The following is a 23,204-nucleotide window of genomic DNA, read 5'->3' as shown; positions in this document are numbered from 1 at the left end:
AACCCCATTCAGGTGGTAGGTGCATTATGAGCATTTCCATCAGTCCTGAGAGTTTCATCGTTCTACCTCGAATATTACTGAAGATACGGGGGTGTTTCCATGAGAAATGAGACAAATTCTGATTTTTCAGGACTGAAATTTTTTCAGAAAAATAGTGTAATCGTAGTAAGTTGGTGGTCTTGATCACGAATCTGAAGGAATTTTGAGCCTATTTTGCCCCCTAATATGTTTTACTGTAAAAATAGTGTGTTCCATCGCGAGTGGCGTACAGTGTATATCACTTTGATCAACCCCATTCAGGTGGTAGGTATATTTTGAGCATTTCCATCAGTTCTGAGAGTTTCATCGTTCTACATCGAATATTACGGAAGATACGGGGATGTTTCCATGAGAAGTGAGACACACTGTACATGATAAATTGAAAGGTGAAATCCTCATAATATGACTTTCAAGAAATATATTACTTTGATGGAACTCATTCAATTCTAGCTTGTCTATCAACTTCTTCTCGGAAGATGAAATAAAGCATCCCATCACGCTTTCTATAAGAGACTCTCCAATAAATTTTCAATATCGAAGTGTTGAACTCAATTCTGGCTCGTTTATTAAGTTACGGTCTCTTGAACATCCAAAAGTCGTAACTCACAACTGGAGATAAAAGACTCACTTGATGAAAATTTCAGGTCATCACTGAATATCAGATATAGATTATATTTGAAAATTGTGAAAGAATGAATAAAACTAATAAATATTATCTATTTAAAATAACTAACGATTGAAGCAGATACAGACGGTGTTATATAAAGATAACATGTTTTCTGAGAATCACTACTAGTATGAAATCTGTCATTTTGGATTGACGTAACTTTGACCCAGAAAGTATGAACCTAAAATGTGGTCAATATTGGAGTCAATTAAATTCGATAAACGAGAATTGTACTCATTAGCGTGAGTTCGACAACATGAGCCGAAGGCGAGGATAGTAAAACATTTAAGCGAATGATGGCTATTCAAGGAGTCGGATTCAGAATCAGATTATCAATTTTACTAACATTACATATTTCCGCTAAAGAATGTTCATTTCTGAAAAAACTGATTTGTCTCACTTCTCATGGAAACACTCCCGTATCTTTCGTAATTATTGAAGTGAAACTCTGTGAATTTCAGGATCGGTAAATTCACCGGCGACTAGTCCAAATCTTATATAGGGTTTATTGGTGTAACATTCACTGCTTGCTAGGAGCGATGGAATAACCTAGTTTTGCGAAAATAAGTATAATGAGACAATATAGGCTCAAAATTCCAACGAATTCGGAATCAGGTCATCACTTTTACTACCGATACAGATTTGTGCTGAAATATTTTCGGCAATATCTAGGTACAAAGTACTAATCCAATCATAACAGAATATACGGAGTTGTTTCTAGTCTAGTAATGTGGTATTTAATGGTTGAATAATTTGAAAACTTTTGGGCAATTGAATCTGACTGTGACATTTCCCAAAAAAATTTTTTGTTGGCTTTTGAAATGGTGATATTGAGTAACGTCTAAATTATGCGTCTGGAGTGAAGCTCTCAAATGCATTTCTTTTCAATATGAGACCTTGAGAGATTATTATTATTAAGCCGATTATTATTATTTGTATTTCAAATACAAATGGGAAAAGGAGACCACATCTGAATCGGATAAGAAACACAAAAGTTACCAAGGAATCGTCGTTTATCAAATATTCTATAATGCACTATTTCATACAAGAAGTGAAGTCACTCGCTCCTACACGGGGGCTTGATCACACGTACTTACCGCACATTCACACCGGAAGTCTTTTCAGTTCCTGGCTCCTTGAGGTCAGTCGTAGAACGGATCGCACGCGAGATGTTGCCATATACCTTCTCTGTCGTCGACGACGGAAACGCCAATGATCAATAGTGTTTTGGATATATCTAATCAACCAAAAACGGGGATGGATGAAGTTGTGAAATCTACGTTGAGCACCTTGCAGACTTCCACCCAACTTTTTCCGACTTCATTCCCAAACAGCGGGTCTGTTGCAGATAGCAATAGCTCCACATCGTAATCTGTCATGATGAGTAGTGTAAAGCGTCAACTAGGCAAGGGAGGGTGAGCCGTCTTCACTCCTCTTGTGGAAGCCCCCACCCATCCTTTTGCATTTCGAGGAGGAGACGTGGCTCCCCGGCTCGAAGTGCAGATCACGTGAGAACTCTCGTCTCCCTCTCTTCGTCTGGAAACTCCATTGGACTCGTTGGATTTTGGCGCTAAGAGCCTCTCTCTCTCGTGAGCAGAAGACGTGAAGCTCCCCGTGTCAAAGAGGCCTTACCATCTCTCACGCATCTCAGAGACACAGCAAGATTTTCCAAGATGGGACGGTCAATGATTTATAATAAATACGCCGTTTATCAAAGAACAATGATTGATATTCAGTAACTCAAACATCCTACTGAACTTTCTCGCAGAAAGACACGCACCAGATTTGTCGATAAGGGCATGGAGTCACGTGCCCACTCCTGACAGAGAGGTAAAAGCCACCATTTTCTAACAACGTTTTCTGCTCTCAAGTACACAACATAATCACGTTCCCCACCTCGCAAACAAAGCAGAGAAATACATTTCTGGAAGTTGTTCTCTAATGTAGCAGAGCTTATGATGTAATAGTGAAATGGCCATCGAGTTGATATCGAATGTGAATGGTGAGTTACAAAAATTGAAAAATAAAACTTCATTTTAATTATTATCAGTGATGTCCTAACTGAATCATTAAGTAATCAATTCTTAAAAAAAAGTTTTTCGCGATGAGAATGTGTGGCAAAATTATAAAAAATTATAGATGTTTGCTATATATTAAATTACTTCGATGCAATCATTATTTTTCGTTGTTTTGGATCAAAATCTGGATTTATTGAAGATATGCTAAAAGTTGTAGCTATCGATTGAGAAAACTCTTTCATTTTTAGATGTTAAATTGAAAGAGTCTAACTCACGCGCTAGTTTTTGGCCTCTCTCTGATTTTATATGGGTTATACCTATCATTACTGGATGTAGAACTCAACTCTGATGATGATGATGATGAGAGTGATAATAACCTACGATATGATTTCTTACGAGGTGGTCATATATTTGAGTATTCAACCTCAAATACAATGGTACGAAACACCATCCACTATACGTTCTCAAAAACTTCTGGTGCATGATGTGGAGATAACACGTGATACTACACTTCACAGACTAGTTGTTGGGAGTTTATTTCGTTTATTCAGATTTGAAATTTTTACATTCTGTATAATTATATTTGATGTATTGTAAATCTTTGATAATATGTATAAGTTAGCTGTGTCGTTGTTGAAAAAAATAGATTAGAGGTATTTTGACAGACAAAACTTTGGATTTTAATTTTGTTGGGGTGAGCTTAAATGATTTTTTGTTAACTGGACCTGACCTTTATAATTAATTGCAAAAATTTGCTTTCACTTCTAACATCATGCAAATGTTTCTTAGGGTCAAGGGTCAAGAAAAGAAGATCGAATCTCTCAACGGATTTTATACAGAGGAATGAAGAGGGCAAAATAACCAGATATTTGTGAAATGAACGTTGTTTTCTTCTTCTTAAGTTGTGGTCCCTGCTTGGTACAAGAACCAAAAAAATAGAAACTTTCAAGACTTCAGCCAGTACTATCCGAAAGCAACAAGGAATATAATCGACGCTCACTACGTGGACGACTATCTTGGAGAAGCTAATACAGCAGAAGAAGGAGCACATATTATAAGTGATGTAATATATGTACACAATAAAGAAAATTTTGAAATTCTCAATTGGATAGCTAATGATTCAAATATATTGAAGGATGTAGATGATAGGTTATTAGCTGATTGCCAAAAAAGTTTCGATGAAAACAAATCGACAAACGAAAGAATATTAGATGTCTGGTGGGATCCGAAAGACGACACATTCACTTTCAAAACCAATTTTCATAAAATAGATAAAACTTTGTCAGATACTGGACGAAAACCATCTATAAGAGGAGTTTTGAAAGTGGATTCCTAGCAAATTTCATGGTGCAAGGTGAAATACTTCTCCAAGATATGTGAAAAAGTAAAATCGACTGTGATGATGATATTCCCGATAACTTGAACGTACATGAAATGGACAAAATGGATTGACGATCTAAAAAATATTCATCATTTCAGACTTCCACGAAAATTTTGCATGATGGAAAGGAAAAAAAGTACTCTTCAACTTCATATTTTTGTAATTCATCTGACGACACCTACGTTGTTGTAGGTTACATTCGTTTGGAACAAAACGAAAATGTGAAAGTTTGCTTCGTGAATGCCAAAACTCGAGTATCACCTCTAAAACCTTTATCAATACCCAGCCTGAAATTGCAGGCTGCATTGATGGGAGCTAGATCGGGTTCTTATTTGACCAAATCTCTGTAACTCAATATTTCAAGAACGTTCTATTGGACTGATTCACAAACTACACTCCATTTGATACGTTCAGAAGCAAGAGGATTCAAAATGTTCGTTGCACAACGATGTTCATTTGATCAAACCGTGGGACTAATATAATGTTATGGAATAGTTGAATATGCATTTCAGTCAATCAATAAAAATATGCTTTATTGTCAAATAATAACATCTTATTGACAAAGCGTGTATATATAAATGTAAATGTAATTAAAATAATAACATTTGATAAATGTATAAAAATAGTCACTACCATATAAAATTAATATAGATAAAAACAATCAGTCACTCAATTTGAAATTCAAAATATAACAAACAATAGAAGATGTATAGTGTATAGAAAGTGTATAGATATGTATGGTTTTAGACTACTCATCATTCTATTCTATCCAAATAACATTCTTTCAAACTATAATAGGTTCTATCGGAAAGAACTCTTTTTACTGCTTTTCTGAAGCTGGCGTTGGACGGTATATCTTCAATACTAATTGGAAGGTGATTGTACATTTTGCAGCTGTTAGATATAATTGAATCCTTAACGAGAGTGGAAGATGGCAGTTTCTCACTCCGGTTACTTTTGGTTTTGAAATTACCTTTGGTTTTAATAGTTTTTTTAATGAAAATACTATGAATGAAAAGACGTGGTTTTTATGTTTGACAAGTATTTAAATTCTGTTTATTTTTGCCAACCATTCAAAAACTCATTCATGAATTAATAGTACATGAGCAAAATAAATATAACAAACATTTCAGATAAATAATCCGTAGGAACACTCTCTCCTGATGAAGAGTTCCTATTCTTCAACTAATAAATAATAATCCGTAAGAACACTTCTTTCTGGTGAAGAACTCCTATGTGGTTCGTCAACGTTGAGAATGCACAACTCAGTCAAAAGTCTCCTAAATGTGCCCATGGACGTTTTAACATCTACCACTTGATTGACTTTTCTTAGGGACGAAGAAAACCACTTAGTTCTCTTGGTTAAAACAGGTAGATATTCATTTATCCATCGTCTCCAAAAATGATCCGAGAGAACGAGAGAAGATATTCGCCACTGTTTTCTAGTAAATAAATCAGTTTCTCCGAAATAACCTGGGATCTGAGTTACATTTGATGTTCCCATTAAAAAGTGATTTAGTGTCAGGGCTTCACTGTCTGCTTGATCAAGTGACACTGACACGTGAATCAGTGGATGGCTGTTGACAATGGATTCGGCTTCTATTAATAAAGTCTGCAGAACTTCGTCTCGTGGAGTATGAAGGGAGTATGAAATTGAATTCAATGTTGTCAGTGGTTGAGTTCGAAATTAACGTATGCTGGTCCAAATCTTTCAAGGCTTCCTTAAGTTCATTTGCTGCTCCTCTCAGGTTCGTACCATTATCGGAAAATATTTTTTGGGATACCCTCTACGACCAATGAGTCTTCTGATTGTCATTATTGTCGAATATATACTCAAAGAGTATGCCATTTCAAGATGAACTGCACGGGTGATCATGCATGTTAACAGTACTTCGTATCTTTTTTTCATGTCTTCGGCCAACATAAACATTCATAGGCCCAAAGTAGTCCATTTCGACTACGGCGAAAGAGACTGTTAGACGAGAATTCAGTAATGCTGCCATCTCTGGTAGCTTTGGTTCTCACTGCTGATCTTATGTTCAGAATCCAGTAACGTTGTCTCAGGTCATTTACATACTCTTGACCGTTAAGCGCTGCTTAAAAGTGATAGTGAAAAATCAGCAATTTCATAAAATAATTTGTTAGTTCGAGAATTATTTGAAATTTTGTGTGATCAGGTAAATCATTTGAATACAAAATTCTATTCTTGAGTCGATTTATTCCTTCATCATCTAAAAAAGGTGATAATCTGAAGAGCTTGTTGGAGGATTCAATTTTTCTATCATTTTGCAGGTCCTCAATTTCGTCTTGAAAATGTTCCTTCTGAAAATATTTCATCCATAAATTTCCGGCAAATTGAAACCAAAGGCAATTTCAAAACCAAAACAAACCGGAGTCAGAAACATTAGTGGTCATTCGATCCATCAAATAATCTCCCTGTGGAAGATGACGGAAAGTAAATCTCTACCCCTGAGAAAAAGTGAAAGAAAAACGAAATGAATGCCACCTGCAAGATATGTCAACGTCACTCAAGACTTGGGAAAATGCAAACAGGCAGCAATGAATGAAGATGAAGTTTCTCGAAAAACCCAAAGGCAAATGAACGGAAGCCTTCACCAAAGTTCATCAAAAACGCATAAAACCACCATAGTTTCGAGTAGTCAATGCAGGAAAAGAATGCAGTTGGAAATCGAATTTGAGAAGGAAAAAATTTGGCAGAAATTGAAAAAAGGCTGATTGAACGAGAAGCAGAAATGAAAATATCAGAATTGTACAGTCTGAATTCAAGCGAGTTTTCATTTGAAGAAGAAAAAACAGCGACAGATAAATCATACTTCATTCAAAACTGGGTAAATACTCTAGAAGGAGAGAATTCACTAAATGTAAACAATAAACAGGAACAAGAATCTACTGAGGCCAATATTTAGGAAAATATGTCGGAAGAACATAAAATGTATCAGTTTATGGCTAGGCAATCATTCAGTAAAGAACTTCCAGTATTTTCCGGTGAGCCCGGAGAATGGATGAAATTTATACATCATTTCCGAGAAACGACAAAACTCTGCGGATTTTTCGACGCTAAAAACATTGTGCTTTCACAAAAGTGCATAAAAGGCAAAGCAAAAGACTGCATAAATGTGTTACTGATTTTCACTCAAGAAGTAGACAAAATCATCGATATCTTCGAGAGAAGATATGGCATCCTTCAAGATTTGATTGATTCTGTGAAAAAAATTCCTGACATGAAGGAGAACAAGCTTGACATCATTTTGGACTTCTCAAATAAAATACAAAATATGGCTGTTATTATTAAGAGTTTGAACTGGTACGATTACTTATCTAATCCACAACTCTTAAATGACATTGTTAAAAAACTTAACCCCAATTTGCGTATGGAATGTGGTAGAAAAGTTTCACAATGGTAATGGTAGTTTGGGATGGTTACTTTGACGGATGGGGTATCTATTCCCTGTAATGAAATTTTCTTTGTGTTTATTTATGAGACACACTGTTTCAAGTATAAATATTGACACTACCGAGAGTATGTTGTGTTGCTTGAAGTGAATACTGCACGAATCCCGACATTTTAGTTCACAGAGGTATCTCAGGGCTCTTTTTTGTAGGACAAACACTTTGAAGAACATTACCACTGCACACTCCCCAGAATGGGATACCGTATCCAAATGTGACTCTATCAAGGAGTAGTACACTGTCTTTGCGGTTGGGTATCCTAGTTCGTTTGCAGCAATTTTCACAGCATAACAACCAGAGGACAATTTTTCATTAAAGTTTTTGACACATGTTCATTGAATTTGAGACCGTTGTCGATGTATAGTCGTAGAAATTTAGAAAAAACACTGTTTTCAACAATCTGGTGGTTTGAAAAAAAATCAGCAACTGCACATTTGAAGGACACTATCTTAGTTTTCAATATGGATAAAAGGTTTGAGTTGTACCACTCTTTGACCTTTATTATATCTGAATTAATGATATAAAGATCAGCTTGCTTATCATTATGCCATAGTATGGTGGTATCATGGGAGAACAAAGTAACATTTCCTGTAATGTCAAGCGTCGTCAGGTCGTTAACAAAATTGGACCCAAGACTGATCCTTGCGGAACACGAAATTGTATATTACCTAAACTTGAGATTGATTTTGTTTCAACTACTTGTTTTCGGCCAGAAATACAGCCGCGGCAACTCCACCATCATTGATCCCAGTATACAGTTCATATAACAGTAAAAATATTGCATCATTTGTGTTCTGGCGGCACTGAAATCCAAATTGTTTGTTGCTGCTCAGGATATCGTTCGCCAAACAGTTCCAAGCTCTTGGGTAAATTGTCAAATTTGCCAAAACAGAAGAAGTTCTCCAAAAATACCTCTAATGGGACAATCGCCAATTTGTCGACTCGAGCCCACTGTGAGACCATTTATCAAAACCGGAGTGGACTATTTTGGACCAATTGAAATAATTGTGAAAAGATCACACGGGAAATGATATGATGTAATATTTACTTGTATGGTTACAAGAGCTTTCCACTTAGAAATAGCCCAAGATATGACTACCAATGGATTCATTCATGTATTCAGACAATTTGGTTACAGAATAGGTTGCCCAGAAGAAATTTTTAGCGATAATGAAACCAACTTCAAAGGAGCGGAAGCGAAGCGGAACTGGCAGAAAATCTTCAGAATGTGGACCAAGAGAAAATTCATAAATATTGCACACTGAAAAAAGCTAAATGGACATTTAACCCACCGTTAGCTCCGAAAAAAGGTAAAGATATCCCCAAGAATATGTCTTGAGGACAGCCTTTCAGAAAAAGGGAACATTTTGAACTCTCGCCCACTGACGCACGTATCAACTGATCCAAATGAGTATCATGCACTGACTCAAAACCATTTTTTGATTGGACCATTATATTCGACATTATCTTGTTCCCGGATTGAAGAAACAAATTCACATCTCCTGAAGAAATGAAAGCTCAGAAGATTGCCGATATATTCTAGCAACCTTGGTCACATGAGTATGTGCCATCACTAATTAAAAGAAGCAAATGGCACACTGAACAGAATCCTTCCAAAAAAGATGATATTATTCTAATTTGTGAACATTATGTACCTCGGAATTGTTGGCTCAAAGGAAAAAAGTTCATCTTCATTCAGCAAAGGATGGAAAAATACGTATTGCTGACGTTATGACAGCCAAGAAAATAATTTTCTGAAGACCAGTCTCCAGGTTATGTGTGTTGCCAGTACACGACCAGAACCAGAAAAGAGTAATTGTTGATGGGACAATTACTGAAGAGGAGAATGTTGGAGTTCATTTCGTTTATTAAGTTAACAAAAATTCCATTCTGTATAATTATATCTGGTGTTTCGTAAATCGTTGATAATATGTATAAGTCAGCTCAGAGAAGTGTTCATTGGAAATATTCTGCTATTAATGTATATTTTGCATAACGTGGTTAAATACACTCCTATCTATTTAACTATGATACGCAAGCAATCGTTAATTCTATCAACATAATATGGGGGCACATGGATATTTGTCAACAATTAATGCGTACACAAAAATATTAAAAACTCGAGAACATGTATTGATTATATATTTTTTGAAAAATACTATCAATGAAAGTTTCTGTATACCAGTTGTGATAGAGATGGGTGTTACCGATCGTTATCCTATAGTATTACGAATCTGTTTGCCTGAAATAAAAAGACAAATTCAAAATACACTTTCAACAAAACGATATCTCAATCAAATGAAATTAGTTTCTCACATTCAAGCTGAAAATTGGTCCGAAATTTATGAACACAATGATCCTGAACGTGCCGTGAATTGTTTCATAAATTCAATGCAAAAATATATACAAGAATGTACTTCAACAATCAAATAAAAGAGATCTGATATTAAAAAGAAAGAGTGGATAACAAAAGGTATAGTAGCCTCCATTAATCAAAAATACCGATTGTTTATTCTTATGAAACATAACCCCACCCAAGAGAACGTAAATAACTTCAAAAAACATCGTGATGAACTGAATGAGCTCATAAAAGAAACCAAAAGAAAATATTACCAAAATAAAATTACTCTCAATCAACATAACTCTTCAAATCTTTGGCGATGCTTGAATGACATGTCGAACAAAAATAAACATCAAAATGAAATTCTTGAAATTGAGACAGAAAATAGAAAAATTTCAAGGAGAATATTAGATATCGCCAATAGATTCAACGAATACTTCACAAACATCGGAAGAGAACTATCAGAAAAAATAGAAAGTAAAGCCAGATTCTCACCTGAAAAACCTCAAACATGGCGATTAAATTAATTTTACTCAGAAGATATTACTGAAGAGGAAACATTGAAAACAATCAGAAGTTTGAAAAGAAATAAAGCACCTGGGAAGGATGGAATAATGGCCGAAACTTTACAACTCATAGCAAATCATATATACATACCATTGACGCACACATGAAACTTTCACTGAAGACTGGTAATTTTCCAAAAGCCCTCAAAACGGCAATTGTGAAGTCTCTTTTCAAAACAGGATCAAAACGAAAAGTTTCAAATTATAGACCAATATCACTAATCTCGAATATATCAAAAGTCTATGAGAAACTTTTGAAACAGAAAATCACAACATTCCTTAAAAAATATGAAATGATGTCGGATAAGCAGTTCGGGTGTCGGGGGAACAGATCGACAGAAGATGCTATCTACCTACTAACTACTGAAATAAGTCAAGCTATAGACAATAAACAACCTGCTTTATGCATCCTGGTGGATCTTAAAAAGGCATTCTATACTGTCTGCCATGAATTGCTTCTGAATACTCTGGAAAGTATAGGTTTTAGATGTACTGCGTTCAAGTTATTCAAGAGTTACCTAAGTAACCGAGAACAATGTACCGAAATCAATGACTGCATAAGTTCTACCCCAGTCATTGAATTTGGTGTTTCACAAGACACCGTCCTTGGTTCTATACTCTTCAATATATATTTGAACGATCTATTCAAATTGAATTCAGAAGGAAATGTGATGAACTTTGCTGATGATACCGCTGTATTCTACAAAGCCAAAACTTGGGACGATTTGAAAATTGTAGTAGAACGAGATTTCGGAGTTATCCTTGAATGGTTTGATGGGTAACTACTGACAGTCAATAAAGATGAAACATACTTCATTCCCATCAGTTCTTACTGCAAACATTTGCCCAATTTTGACACCATACAGATCAAACGACCGAATGAAGTTGTGAGAATTAAAAAAGCAGACACTTATAAATACTTAGGAATCTATCTTGATTGTAACTGGAAATGGAACGTACATGTGAATTATATAGTGAAGAAATTGAGGAGTATTCTATACAGGATGAAACACTATTCGAATATACTCGCCACAAGTTGAATGAAAATATTATACTAAGCGCTGATCAGGAGCCACCTCAATTATGGAGTCATTGCTTGGGGTGCAGCCAATAAAATGTTTCTCATAAACCTGGAACAAATGATTCTCAAAGTCAATTTAAAAAACCGTATACTTATCCTACCGAACAACTTTTTGATGAATCGAAAATCTTGGATATTAGACAATTATAGTTTGTGAGCACTGTAGCCCGCCAACCCAAATACAATGCAAGTCTACAAGCCATCAGTCATCCATACCTAACACGGCAAAAATCGAACATGTCGCATGTAGCAAGACCATCAAAAACATGCTACAAAGAAGTTTTTTTTACTTAGGTCCAAAACTTTACAATGAGTTACCACAAACTTTGAAAAATATACAGAACTTAAGAGTTTTCAAACGAAAAACCAAGTTATGGGTTCTCCGAATCCCCCGCCTCCAAATACATAAATATGTTGATGTAAAATATATGTATTACTTATAAAACTTATTAATTTTTTTCTTTTTTAAAGACGTTTCACTCTGATACATAAGTTTGAATCAGACATAGAAATGTATTATTTCTCTTGTGATTATGTGTTATTTGGGTATATGTCTATAAATATATAGCTTATAGTTAAACATGTCACGCTCAAGGTTTACCTTTTGTGAGTTATCTTAATTTATTTGCAACGCATTATTTTTCATACTAATTTTGTATAAGTGTGAAACTTGTGTGTGTGAATAAATTATCATTATCATTATTAATCAAACCATTTGAATTCATCTCAGAATGTGTTGAATGGAACACTTTTGTTCCTTTTCCTGAAAAAAATGGGGTTTGTTATTGATATTCGTATTTTCAAAACGGAATGTGTTCTTTAGTGAACAAACACTCTTGTTAGTCGTTCATACACAAACTCACTAAAGTGAAATATAATTACCAATTAATGACCCCAAATTACGATTGGACATTTGTAATAAATGAAATCTATTAAATGCATATACCTCGATAAATTAATTATCCGAATATTTCCCTGCAACTAATTGGATGCGGATTGATTTGAAACGCTTTGTGGTTATTTATTCAATTACCTACAGAAACTAATTATTCAGTTATATGACTTCGAACAAATATGCTATCTCAACTGAAATTATCATTTCCAAATTTTTATATATGGCAAAATACAGTCATAATATTGCACGAAGATAGGTCGCCATGAAAGATATCGCTCATAGACAGACATGATTTGCCAATATACGTGTGTAAAAGCCAAATGGAATAAATTCATTATTTCGGTCACGGTACATATTTCAACAAAATCCCGAGACACGTTGAATTTGAATTATAATTTGAAATAATTCAAGGGAAAAATGCTACCCCTACCTTCAACCCCTGTCGGATGACAGGTACAACCCCCAATTCTTTGTATGGGAAGTATAGACTTGTGATATTTCTTTTGAAAGGCCTCTTTATTCTCTATTTAAAAATGTTATCACTCTCAAGTTTGTTGCAACAATTAAGATACAATAAATTAAAATCATGTAGTTACCGAAATTCGATTAAATACACTCAAAACTTATTACAATATACTCAAAACTCATTACAATATACTCAAAACTTATTTCATATTGAGGTATTGATAATAAGATAGTAAGCGAAAACCAAAGCAATGTTCTTTTTAGATGGTATCCTTTAAAAACTGTAAATAATTACCAATTTTTTTGTATGTTACATCTGTTATCAGTGTTTTAATTTAAGTTTAAAGTTTTAAGTTTAAACTTGAAGTCTGACAAATGGTTAGATCAACAGTTTTACAAATGATTGGTTACGGAGATAAAACCCGAACACAACAGGAAGTAGCTCACCTATTTCATGAGAAATTTCCCAATTTATCGCCCATATCTCAAGGAACAATAGGCAAAATAGAGGAGCAGTTTCGGGCATATCTCAAGGAACAATAGGCAAAATAGAGGAGCAGTTTCGCGAGCTTGGTCATGTGGGGCAGATAAAAAAAGCAGCTGCCAATGCAATGAGTGATGAAGTCTACTACATCTACTACATTCAATGTTATCCATACATCGATAGTAAACATATTAAAAAAAAATGCATCTTCATAAAATGATACCTGCTCAGGAGCCCATGGAAGACGATAATGTTAGAAGAACTTATTTTTCTCTCAACGGGTATGCTAATTGGCAAAACTGCCGCTACTGGTCAACGGAAAATCCTCACTGGATGAGGGAAGAAACATGCCTGCCCAAACATTAACCTTCAAAGGATTGTTGGAAACCATATCATTGGTCCCTTTTTTATTGAGCGATAATTATTTGGCACTACTTCAAAATGATATCATTGCAAGTTTAGCAAATTTATATCCTGATCTAGAAAACCCTAAGTTCCAGTGAATACGATATGGTTTCAGCAGAATGGAACACCACCACATTACCAAGTTAATGTCCGGCAATACCTCGATACATTTCCCAATCGGTGGATAGGGAGGCGAGGATCGATTGAATGTCCAGCGCGATCACCTAATCTTTCATGATTAGATTTCTTTTTATGAAGATATGTAAAGAGCAATGTATACAAAACTAAACCTTCAGATTTCAATGACTTAAACCTTAAACGAACGAATAACGTTTGCGATTAGGTCGGTCACTCCTGATATGTTAAATAATATTAGAATACAGTTTTATTTGAGATGAGGATGTTGCCAAGATGTTTGCGGTGAACATTTTGAACATCTGCATCGTTAACATCCATAGTTATTTTCCATATTCTACATTTCATTACGTTTTGCATTACATTTTAGGTTTTGAGTGTATTTCATCGAATTTCGGTAACCACATGGTATCAATTTTATTTAATCTCAATTTTCGCAATGAACTTGAAAACGATAATATTTTTGAATAGAGAATAGGGAGACATTTCAAACGTTATATCACAAACATATACTTTCCCATTTAAAAAATTGGGGGTTGTACCTGCCATGCGAAGGAGGTTGAAGGTGGGGGTGGCATTTTTACGTTGTCTTGGACTGCGCTCGAATAGTTGCAAATAATTAGAGCACATCCAACTCCAAACAAACGAAAGCAGAAGAGAACAAACTAGTTCTATATTATTTCCTTGATCGATAAAAAAAATGATGAGTAACATTCGGTTCGAATTGATAATATAATTCACCATTCACCATTCGAGAGAAATTCTAGGTGTCATATATGAGTTTTGACTAGAAAATAACAAGATATTCAGTGTTACTTTTTTTATTCGTCACGTTCACCCCATTTCTATCAATATTTCCATCTCCACCATCTGTACGCATATCCATTCGAATTTTCCACCATGTAAAACAGTGTTTCGGGTCATTTTCTGGAAAGCATGTTCATAGTCTTCATCGCTTTCCCCTTCGCAACTTTCACTGTATCAAACCTTTTCCTTCCCCCCTTTTGAGAACATAAAAAAGTATCACGGTTTTATATCTGTTGAGTAGAATGGTAGTTCCAACATATCAATCTCATGCTTGGTCTAATGAAACTTTTTTGACCTGTTCTCCCAAAACTTTGGTTGCTTCTAACCGCTCTGCGTGGGTGAACTCACAATAATATTTTTTGGATACTGTTTGTTCCAATTCACATTTAAAATTCCATTGATGTAAAAAAAACAATCATCAGGACTTTAAATTTTGATTTGGACATTCAAGTTTTCTTTGGTCGTGATGAATGTGGACCCTTCTAGTGCATTGATTGGCACTTGATCCATCACATATAATTACCCTTCTCATAAGTTCAGAATCTTCCTTGATGTTTTTCAAGATGTCAGAATGAATTTTCATTGGTATTACATTTCCCTGATTCTTTGTAGATTCCTACAATTTCGGCACGGAATCTCTAACGGCGATGTTGATGGATGAGTTTACTTATAATTATCGATGTTTTCATCTATGTTCAAGGACACTCTAGCCGTGATTCATCTTCTATGTCTTCTACCGTTTTTGAAACGTTAAACCACTCAAAACACTTGTAAGAGAGAATAAGTTTCTGTTGTGGATTTACTAAAAATCTCCTCAGTTGAAATGCCTTCCATTTTTCTGACGAGTAGCACGGTCTAAGAAGAACAAAATCTGTGATTCGATTGAGCAAGCTGGTGTCGTTCAACCGGAATGTGAAGGGTGAATATTACACGACTCGGCGTTTGACTTTAAGACTTGCTTTGGTCGTCTCACAAAAAACCAGTCATTTCATTTTCTAGCGACACCTCGTAGTTCATCTCCATTCGAATGATTAAAAAAAAAATGTGATGAGAAGGAATGAAATTCAGTCAGGCATAAAGTCCTATCATTCGTTTTTTCTTTCACTTCAATTTTTATCAAAGTATATGTGAATACTGATCTACTAGCCCAATTACTTTCTTATGAATAATTCAAATCGTTAAAATACAGTTGCTTTTTTGAAATATTACTCATTTCAACATATTCAAGTGATGCCACTTGGAAAATCATTATCCCCTTTCGGCAAATTTGGTTAAAATAGTGCTGATTTATGATTCGAAGGAATGAGTATTAGATGTTCTTTATGTGGTAGACTGGATAAAATCCTTAGTGAAATGCAATGAATACTAATGTGTTTCAAACTGAATCCTAACTTCGTAGTTATATATCAACACTAATAACGCTTTCATGGAAATTGTCTAATAACATATAAATCAATCAACGCCAAACTCAATCAAGAAATAATTATCCCTCCTGACGACATTGTCTTTCAAATTGGAAATCTATTGAATGAAAATGTTCGCTCTCGGCCTCTCACTGAGACCTCATCTAAAGAGCACAATAAATTTCTTTGGAAAGGATTCGAATAATCCTTGCAGGAGGCATTTTTCCGATAGAAATCCACGGGTGGCTTTGAAGTTTGTGTAATAAATGACTATCAGATAGATACCAATTGCTGTATTTGTCATATATTTTCATCATTGCCAGTTATTCAACTCCTGAGAGCTTGGCATTTGAAAGTTTTGATTGTTTGCAGCTGTTAGTGAAGAGCATTCGGACGATTCATTGATGAATATTTTCATTGGGTCAAACGTTTGTTTTTCAGTCGAACGGATGATCCTTCAGAATTTCAGCAATATTATTGTTATTGAATGGTAAATGATTTGGTTATTCATTACAGGTGAAGATTTGAAACTCAAAATATGATAAATAGAGAAGGAGGTACAATTGAATGAAACCGCGACAAACATATAGAAACGAAATTAAAAATGAATTATCAATTATAAGGTAGGGGGAAATATCAAAGTCAATCATTCGAGAGAAAACATAAGAGGAGAAGTAGAACAGAACAACTTTTCGACAAATGCATTTAGCATTCTTGAACTCTATAATGAGCCGCTCGTTCTTTGGTACCACAAAAACAAACAACAAAAGTGCAATTCCAAAAGTAAATACAATGGAAGTGATAATAATTTATCTTTCCAATTATATTTCATTTCCCTAATTGATATCCTTTAAATTAACATAGGGTAAGTACGGACAAAACGACAAAGTTTTATTTTTTTATTACAAAATTTTCAATTAAAGCAAATACATTAGTTGATATTTTCTATAATATTCTTTGGTTCATTGACTTACATATATGAAAGCTGAGTATTATTTAGAAACCATGAATAAGAAATCACAAATAATCCCAAAATGACATATGAAGTGCGGATATAATGACATATCAGAAAATTAGATACACTGTTCATAAAAGAACTGTTTTGTATTCTTCGAGGCATAAGCACATGAATCATGAGCCCGAAGAGAACAAGTAACACATCTTAACCAACTTTTCCGGCCTTCGATCGAGAGACGAGATCATTACAATAGATACACGCGCAATCATCGTTATCATTGATACCGTGCCGGGAAAATCTTCGAGTTAGAGTTATTTGAGCTATTTTTGCAGAGGACTTTCCGGGACTTTAGACAAATTTTTTCCTTTTGGTGGTACATTGTCGACTTTCAGTATATCTTCATTGAGAACAGTTTTTGTGGCTTGCTGTTTTTTTTTCGCGGGGTTTTAGGTGCACTTTTGGCTCGTCATTCTTTCACGTTACAAGGTGAAGTCAAGTGCTAGACTGCTGTAGTGGCTTTTCGTTCTCTTTTGCCTTGGTCCTGAATAAATTGCCATTATAGTGTCGATGAGAGATATGAGATAAAAAAAGTTAATCAAGTACTGGGACTTGCATCATCATTGAAAATTGCTACAGTCGCTCTTTGGCGTTAGAAAAATCGTTTTGTTCCGTAGAAGAACCAGGTCTTACATTATTATCATGACCAGAAATTTTTTGTGACGTTTTGGTCCGTAGGAGAATTAGATCTTATAAAATTATTGTTAGTTGATCCAATTGTTTTGTCTCCAAGAGATTTTTCTATATCATCTTCTTGGTTCGAAAGAATGTTAGTATCTTTGCAAGTTCAAACATAAAATCAGAAAAAATATTGGGATCAATCGACCAGATACCCTATTTTCAAAGCCTTCGCTTGCATTTTGTGCTGCCACAGTCTTTCCATAAGCCAATGTGAATGAAAATCTCATTTGCGAAAGCGTTAACACACGATCTGGGTGACTTTTTGAGAACTTTGGGATTTATTTCATGTCTTTTAATAGTCAAGCGGTGAATGCAGTATGGTGCAGTAAGGCCTTCTTACTGCATCTGGTAAATGCAGTAAGGAGGCAGGCATAATAAATTAATGTCATCATCTTCAGCTCCAGGGCTTTTATAACTTGCATGCCCTTGCATCACATAACAGTACACTGGATCTAGTACACTAGGTTTTGTATGTGTTCGAAAAATTTTAACCAATTTACAAATACGTCAGCAGTCATCCATCCCGATTCTTGAGTCAACTCTATAGTGCCAGTCGGAGTTTCATATATCAATTCTTTTTTCATATTTTTTCGGGAAAATGTCATATATGGTGAGATGAAAGAACCAATTGCATTAGTGCACCATACCACTGTCACATTAGATCTCCATTCAGGTTCTCAGACCAGATTCGTCTATATTATAAATTTGGTGTGGTCTGAGGTTTTTCTTTTACAGTAACGAGGCATATGAGCTAAAAAGAAAAATCAAATGAAATCATCATAAGAAGACTAGCTTGGCGATATACAGAGTTGGATGGAGCTCTACTGACACGAGTTAGGCTCTGGAGTATAGCAACAATATAAGAATAAAAAAATCACAACATGAACACAACAGAAAAATAAACTAATTAATACAGTTTATTGTACTATCTTCACTAAAAAGGGTTTCACAAAAACCGCGACACGTGTTTCGCTATACAATAGCTTCCTCAACGGAAAGGATAAAACCCTTTATAGTAAAAATCATGCAATGAACTTTATCAATTAGTTTCTCAATATGGATTTTCATCAAGTATCGGCCAGTTCTAGTCAATTATTGAACAGAACAGGATATTGAAACAATAAATAATTGATAATGTCTATAAAAACTGACATTCATATCAAAACTGAGTATAATCACAATTCAATACTATAATGCGATGATTGCGAAGAATGCGAAACTCACCAAAAACGACAAGAAAAACAAGTATACACAGTGTCACCATTAAAGTGCGCACCATATGGGAAACTTTTTTTTCGAAAAGTTTCAATGAAGTTTAACTTCGGCACTTGTTTGTGCTTTAAATTTAACTTAAAATGATGCGGCCTACTGCGACCCACTGACGTTCAGTGTTTGTCAAATTCAACTTTTTTTTTGAAAAAAATCAATTTAAGAAAAAGCACACTCCAAGTAAATATGATGGAGAGGCCCAACTTAACATTTGTTTCAGAATTATCGAACACGGGCAAACAAGCATAACCGATATTATGAAAAATGCCGATCACAAGAGAGAAAGTGTTAGAAAATTTTTATTAAAGAATAAATTTTAACCTTACAACCCAAAATTCATTAACACATCGAAAGAACGAGATTTTGATGTCCGTTTGGGGTTTTCATTCTGGTTTCAAGGAGAGATAGAAGAAAATGTAAAGTTTCCGTATAAAATTTTATGGACAGATGAGGCAACGTTCTCTTCAAATGGAACGGTAAGTTCTCAAAATTGCCTCTGGCGGGCCCAAAAAAATCCCAATTTCACAGTTGAATGTGATGATCAGTATTCCTTTAAAACTAATGTATGGTGTGGGATACTTAACGACCAAATGATTGGGCCATTTTTCTTTAGGAAAAATTCATCATCCGTCGGTTATCTCAACCTTTTAAATAATGAGGTTAGTGAAGTTTTAGATGATATGCCTTTAAATATTAAATACGACCTATGGTATCAGCTTGATGGCGCACCAATACATCACACGGTTGCTGTAAAACAGTTAGACGTAACTGGGAACATTATTGGCCACCTGGATCACCCGACTTGACGCTTTTAGACTTTTTCTTGTGGGGTTACCTGAAACAAAAAGGGTATCGAAGTAGATCATTTACTGACATACAACATCTGGAAAATACCATTCGCGAGTGCTGTGCAAATATAAATCCCCGATTTATTAAAAATGCAGTTACAGATGTCAGTAGAACGAACATAATTTGTATCGATCGTGGAGGACGACATACTGAAATGTAGGCTATAAGTGTTTGACAACCTCATTCAGATCAATAAGTAATTTTTTGTACCCATTTGTATTTTCTATAATATTATTGTTGTTTAAAATTTATAATAATAATAATGGTTCTATCGAAATTATTTGCATTTTTTTTAGTTGCCTCTGCTTTTCCGAAATCAAAGGTTTGTTTAAGAAAATAGCCAAGTGATTGAAACTTTGCACCAGTCATGTTAAAATTTTTATAGCAAATTTTCAATTTCTCTCTAAAAATGTCCGTATAAGTAAAAATTTATCAGAAAAGGTAAACTCCATGATGAGTTTGTTATGTATACATGAATTGATGACAATTAACCGAACTTGTTTTTTAAAATAAAGGGGATATCTGTCAAAAATAAGCAAAACGTTAACTTTATCCTAGTTGCATAAAATTTGGCATATGGATATAAAATTGCTGTTGACACAACTCTTTCAAGGAACTTTTTGTTACATTCGATTTGGAAATGCACGTTTTCAATTTTTTTCAAAAAAAAAAAGCTGAATTTGACAAACACTAAACATCAGTGGGTCACAGTTGGCCGCATCATTTTAAGTTAAATTTAAAGCACAAACAAGTGTCGAGGTTAAACTTCATTGAAACTTTTCGAAAAAAAAAGTTTCCCATATGGTGTGCACTTTATTGGTGACACTGTATAACGTTTATGCGAATTAGACAGGTTTATTTCTGTTACACCGGCACTACTGGAGCAATGGCGATAGTAAAGTCACAGGTGGAGTGTTTTCCCTCAAAAATCACTTATGAAGCTCTTTTGAGATTATACTATACAATCCTTTCTCAAGATTACATAACAACGTGGTAGTTTGGATCGCTGTGCGACTGTACCTAAGACAGCTTTTATAAAAATAAATTGTGTCTTATTCGAAATACAGAAAAGGTTCAAAAAATTAGTAAATATGAAAAAAGGGAAAGCAAAATAATAGTAATGATAATAAAAGAACTCAAAAACGGCTGGACCTACTCTTATGATTGATAGGGATTGTATGATATCAGTGCAGATTGTTATGTTTTGCAGAAATTCTTTTCCTGATTATTTCTTTTGTGGCGATTAAGATACCAGCCAGTTCTGGGTTCAATTTGATACTGGTTGCTTGCAGCATCAACGCATCAACGCAACCTCCTTAACGTACGGGTCTAGAGGTGTCAGACCAATGATGATGATAATAATAATAACAGAACTCAAAAACGGCTGGACCAATGTTCATAATTTTTTTGTTTTCGGATTTGTTTTCGTTGGGAATATGTTAAGCCGTATGAAAATATGATTTTTCATCAATAATAATAATAAAAGAACTCAAGAACAGCTGAACCAATTCTTATGATTTTTGTCTTTTTGGAACCAGGAATAGAATAGTGAGAATTGAAATATGATATTTCATCAATGATAATAATAATAATAATAATAATAATAAAAGAGGCAGAAAGTCAGTGAAAATAGTGACATGTTATAATAAAACGCAACTGACAGCTAACATGTTTATCACAGGGTGCTTCACTGAAAACTGCACTCTCATTAACAATTCCCAGTTATTTTATTATATACCAATTTCATTCATTTTATTAAACTTAATGATTTTCCATCAGTTTTGAAGTCCTAAATCTGCTCATTCATTGACTGTTAGGCGGAACGACGTTGGCCGAGTCCGCTAGTTAGAATTATATATATATATATATATATATATATATATATATATATATATATATATATATATATATATATATAAATATATATATATATATATATATATTCAATTCCTGCATACGTACATGCCGAAAAATCGATATCGATTTTGGTTAACAAACCATCTGAGAATGAGAGAACAGCTAACCCTGGCTAGTATAGAAAGGCAGCTGAATAATATCATCCAATGTGTACGCAAAGTGTATATTTTCAAGTTTAGAAGACTCATACTCGGAAAGTCGTGATTCAGAGTATATTAATGAATCAGAAAACTCCTTTCGCGAAATTTGAACTCACTGTGGCGCAATAATGATGAATGAACCAGGGTTATCCAAGAAGGCCTTGAATTTCATGAAGAAATTATCCATGGATGGGAGGCAATAAATTTTCTTTTCACCACACATTCATTATAGAAAATGAAAGTGAAGTTTTTGAAAAATGAAAATACGATCAATCGAGCAAAATCAAATACATACATTGTAAGTTATTTCTAATATTTCTTCGATTGTTGCTGGAAACAATTCATGCACACCTTTCAAACATAAAAGTACGTTTCAAACATTGCGTAAACAAATGGAACATTTCGAACTAATCAACACCAAATTATCAGAAATATCGTTCCCTCGCAACAGAAACTCGCTTCGAAATTGATAAAACCCCATGAAGCTGAACAGTAGGAGGCAAATGGGGTGCCTTTCAGCTTGGTTCAATTACGCTACCTCATTATTTCTGACATTCTCACCGAAGGTTATCAATATTTTCATATCATATTTTAGCGGGGCTTTGTTAATATTTTCAAAATAAAGTAGTATGCCTGAAGAGTAGGTAGATATAGAGAAAACTGGAAAATAATGCAGAAAAGTAACTTCCAGTCACAAACTGAAAGTAGAGTCTTTTCGAAATAACTACTTTCATAAAAACATCGAATTACTTATACTGAATTATACAGAAAAAACACTTTTCTCAATTAAGCTTTTGTTCCAAAAATCACTTACATGAAAATAGTTGGTTCAAGAGGGTTTCATTTTCAGTTTGTGTCTGAAAGTTACTTCTTTGCATGATTTACATGTCTTTGTATAGAGTTATCCTTTCTTCGAAACACCCCCATATTTTTTGTATAAACATGGGGAAGAAGAACGCCAAAACCTTCCTTTTCTCCCCAAAAATATTATTATAATTATCATTATTATAATCATATCAGTTGTGAATTTTAGGTATTAAATATTTTTTTCAACCGTGACATCCGTTCAATGGGATTTACTATTTTCAACTTCAAAATGTTTTGTGTGAATGTATCTAAATATGTCTTCTTGAATTTAATAACCCTGAGTTCACTTTTATAGAAATCGCATACAC

At 34.4% G+C, this 23,204-nt stretch overlaps 1 protein-coding gene across 1 annotated transcript in view; it reads left to right on the top strand.

Annotated features, from left to right (window-relative positions):
- Positions 1 to 2,677: 2,677 nt before the first annotated feature.
- The window catches only part of LOC141482349 (uncharacterized), a 64,765-nt gene continuing 44,238 nt past the window's right edge, over positions 2,678 to 23,204 (top strand). The window contains exons 1-2 of the mRNA XM_074175449.1: positions 2,678 to 2,708; positions 3,627 to 3,787. Of these exons, the coding sequence (XP_074031550.1) occupies positions 2,678 to 2,708; positions 3,627 to 3,787 (192 nt within the window). The remainder of the gene's footprint in view (positions 2,709 to 3,626; positions 3,788 to 23,204) is intronic.

Source organism: Leptinotarsa decemlineata, unplaced genomic scaffold, assembly GCF_025532065.1.
Source record: "Leptinotarsa decemlineata unplaced genomic scaffold, Ldec_3_MD MMD2_tig00001019_RagTag_RagTag, whole genome shotgun sequence".
Taxonomy (NCBI): domain Eukaryota; kingdom Metazoa; phylum Arthropoda; class Insecta; order Coleoptera; family Chrysomelidae; genus Leptinotarsa; species Leptinotarsa decemlineata.
This window is presented reverse-complemented; position numbering and strand designations above follow the sequence as displayed.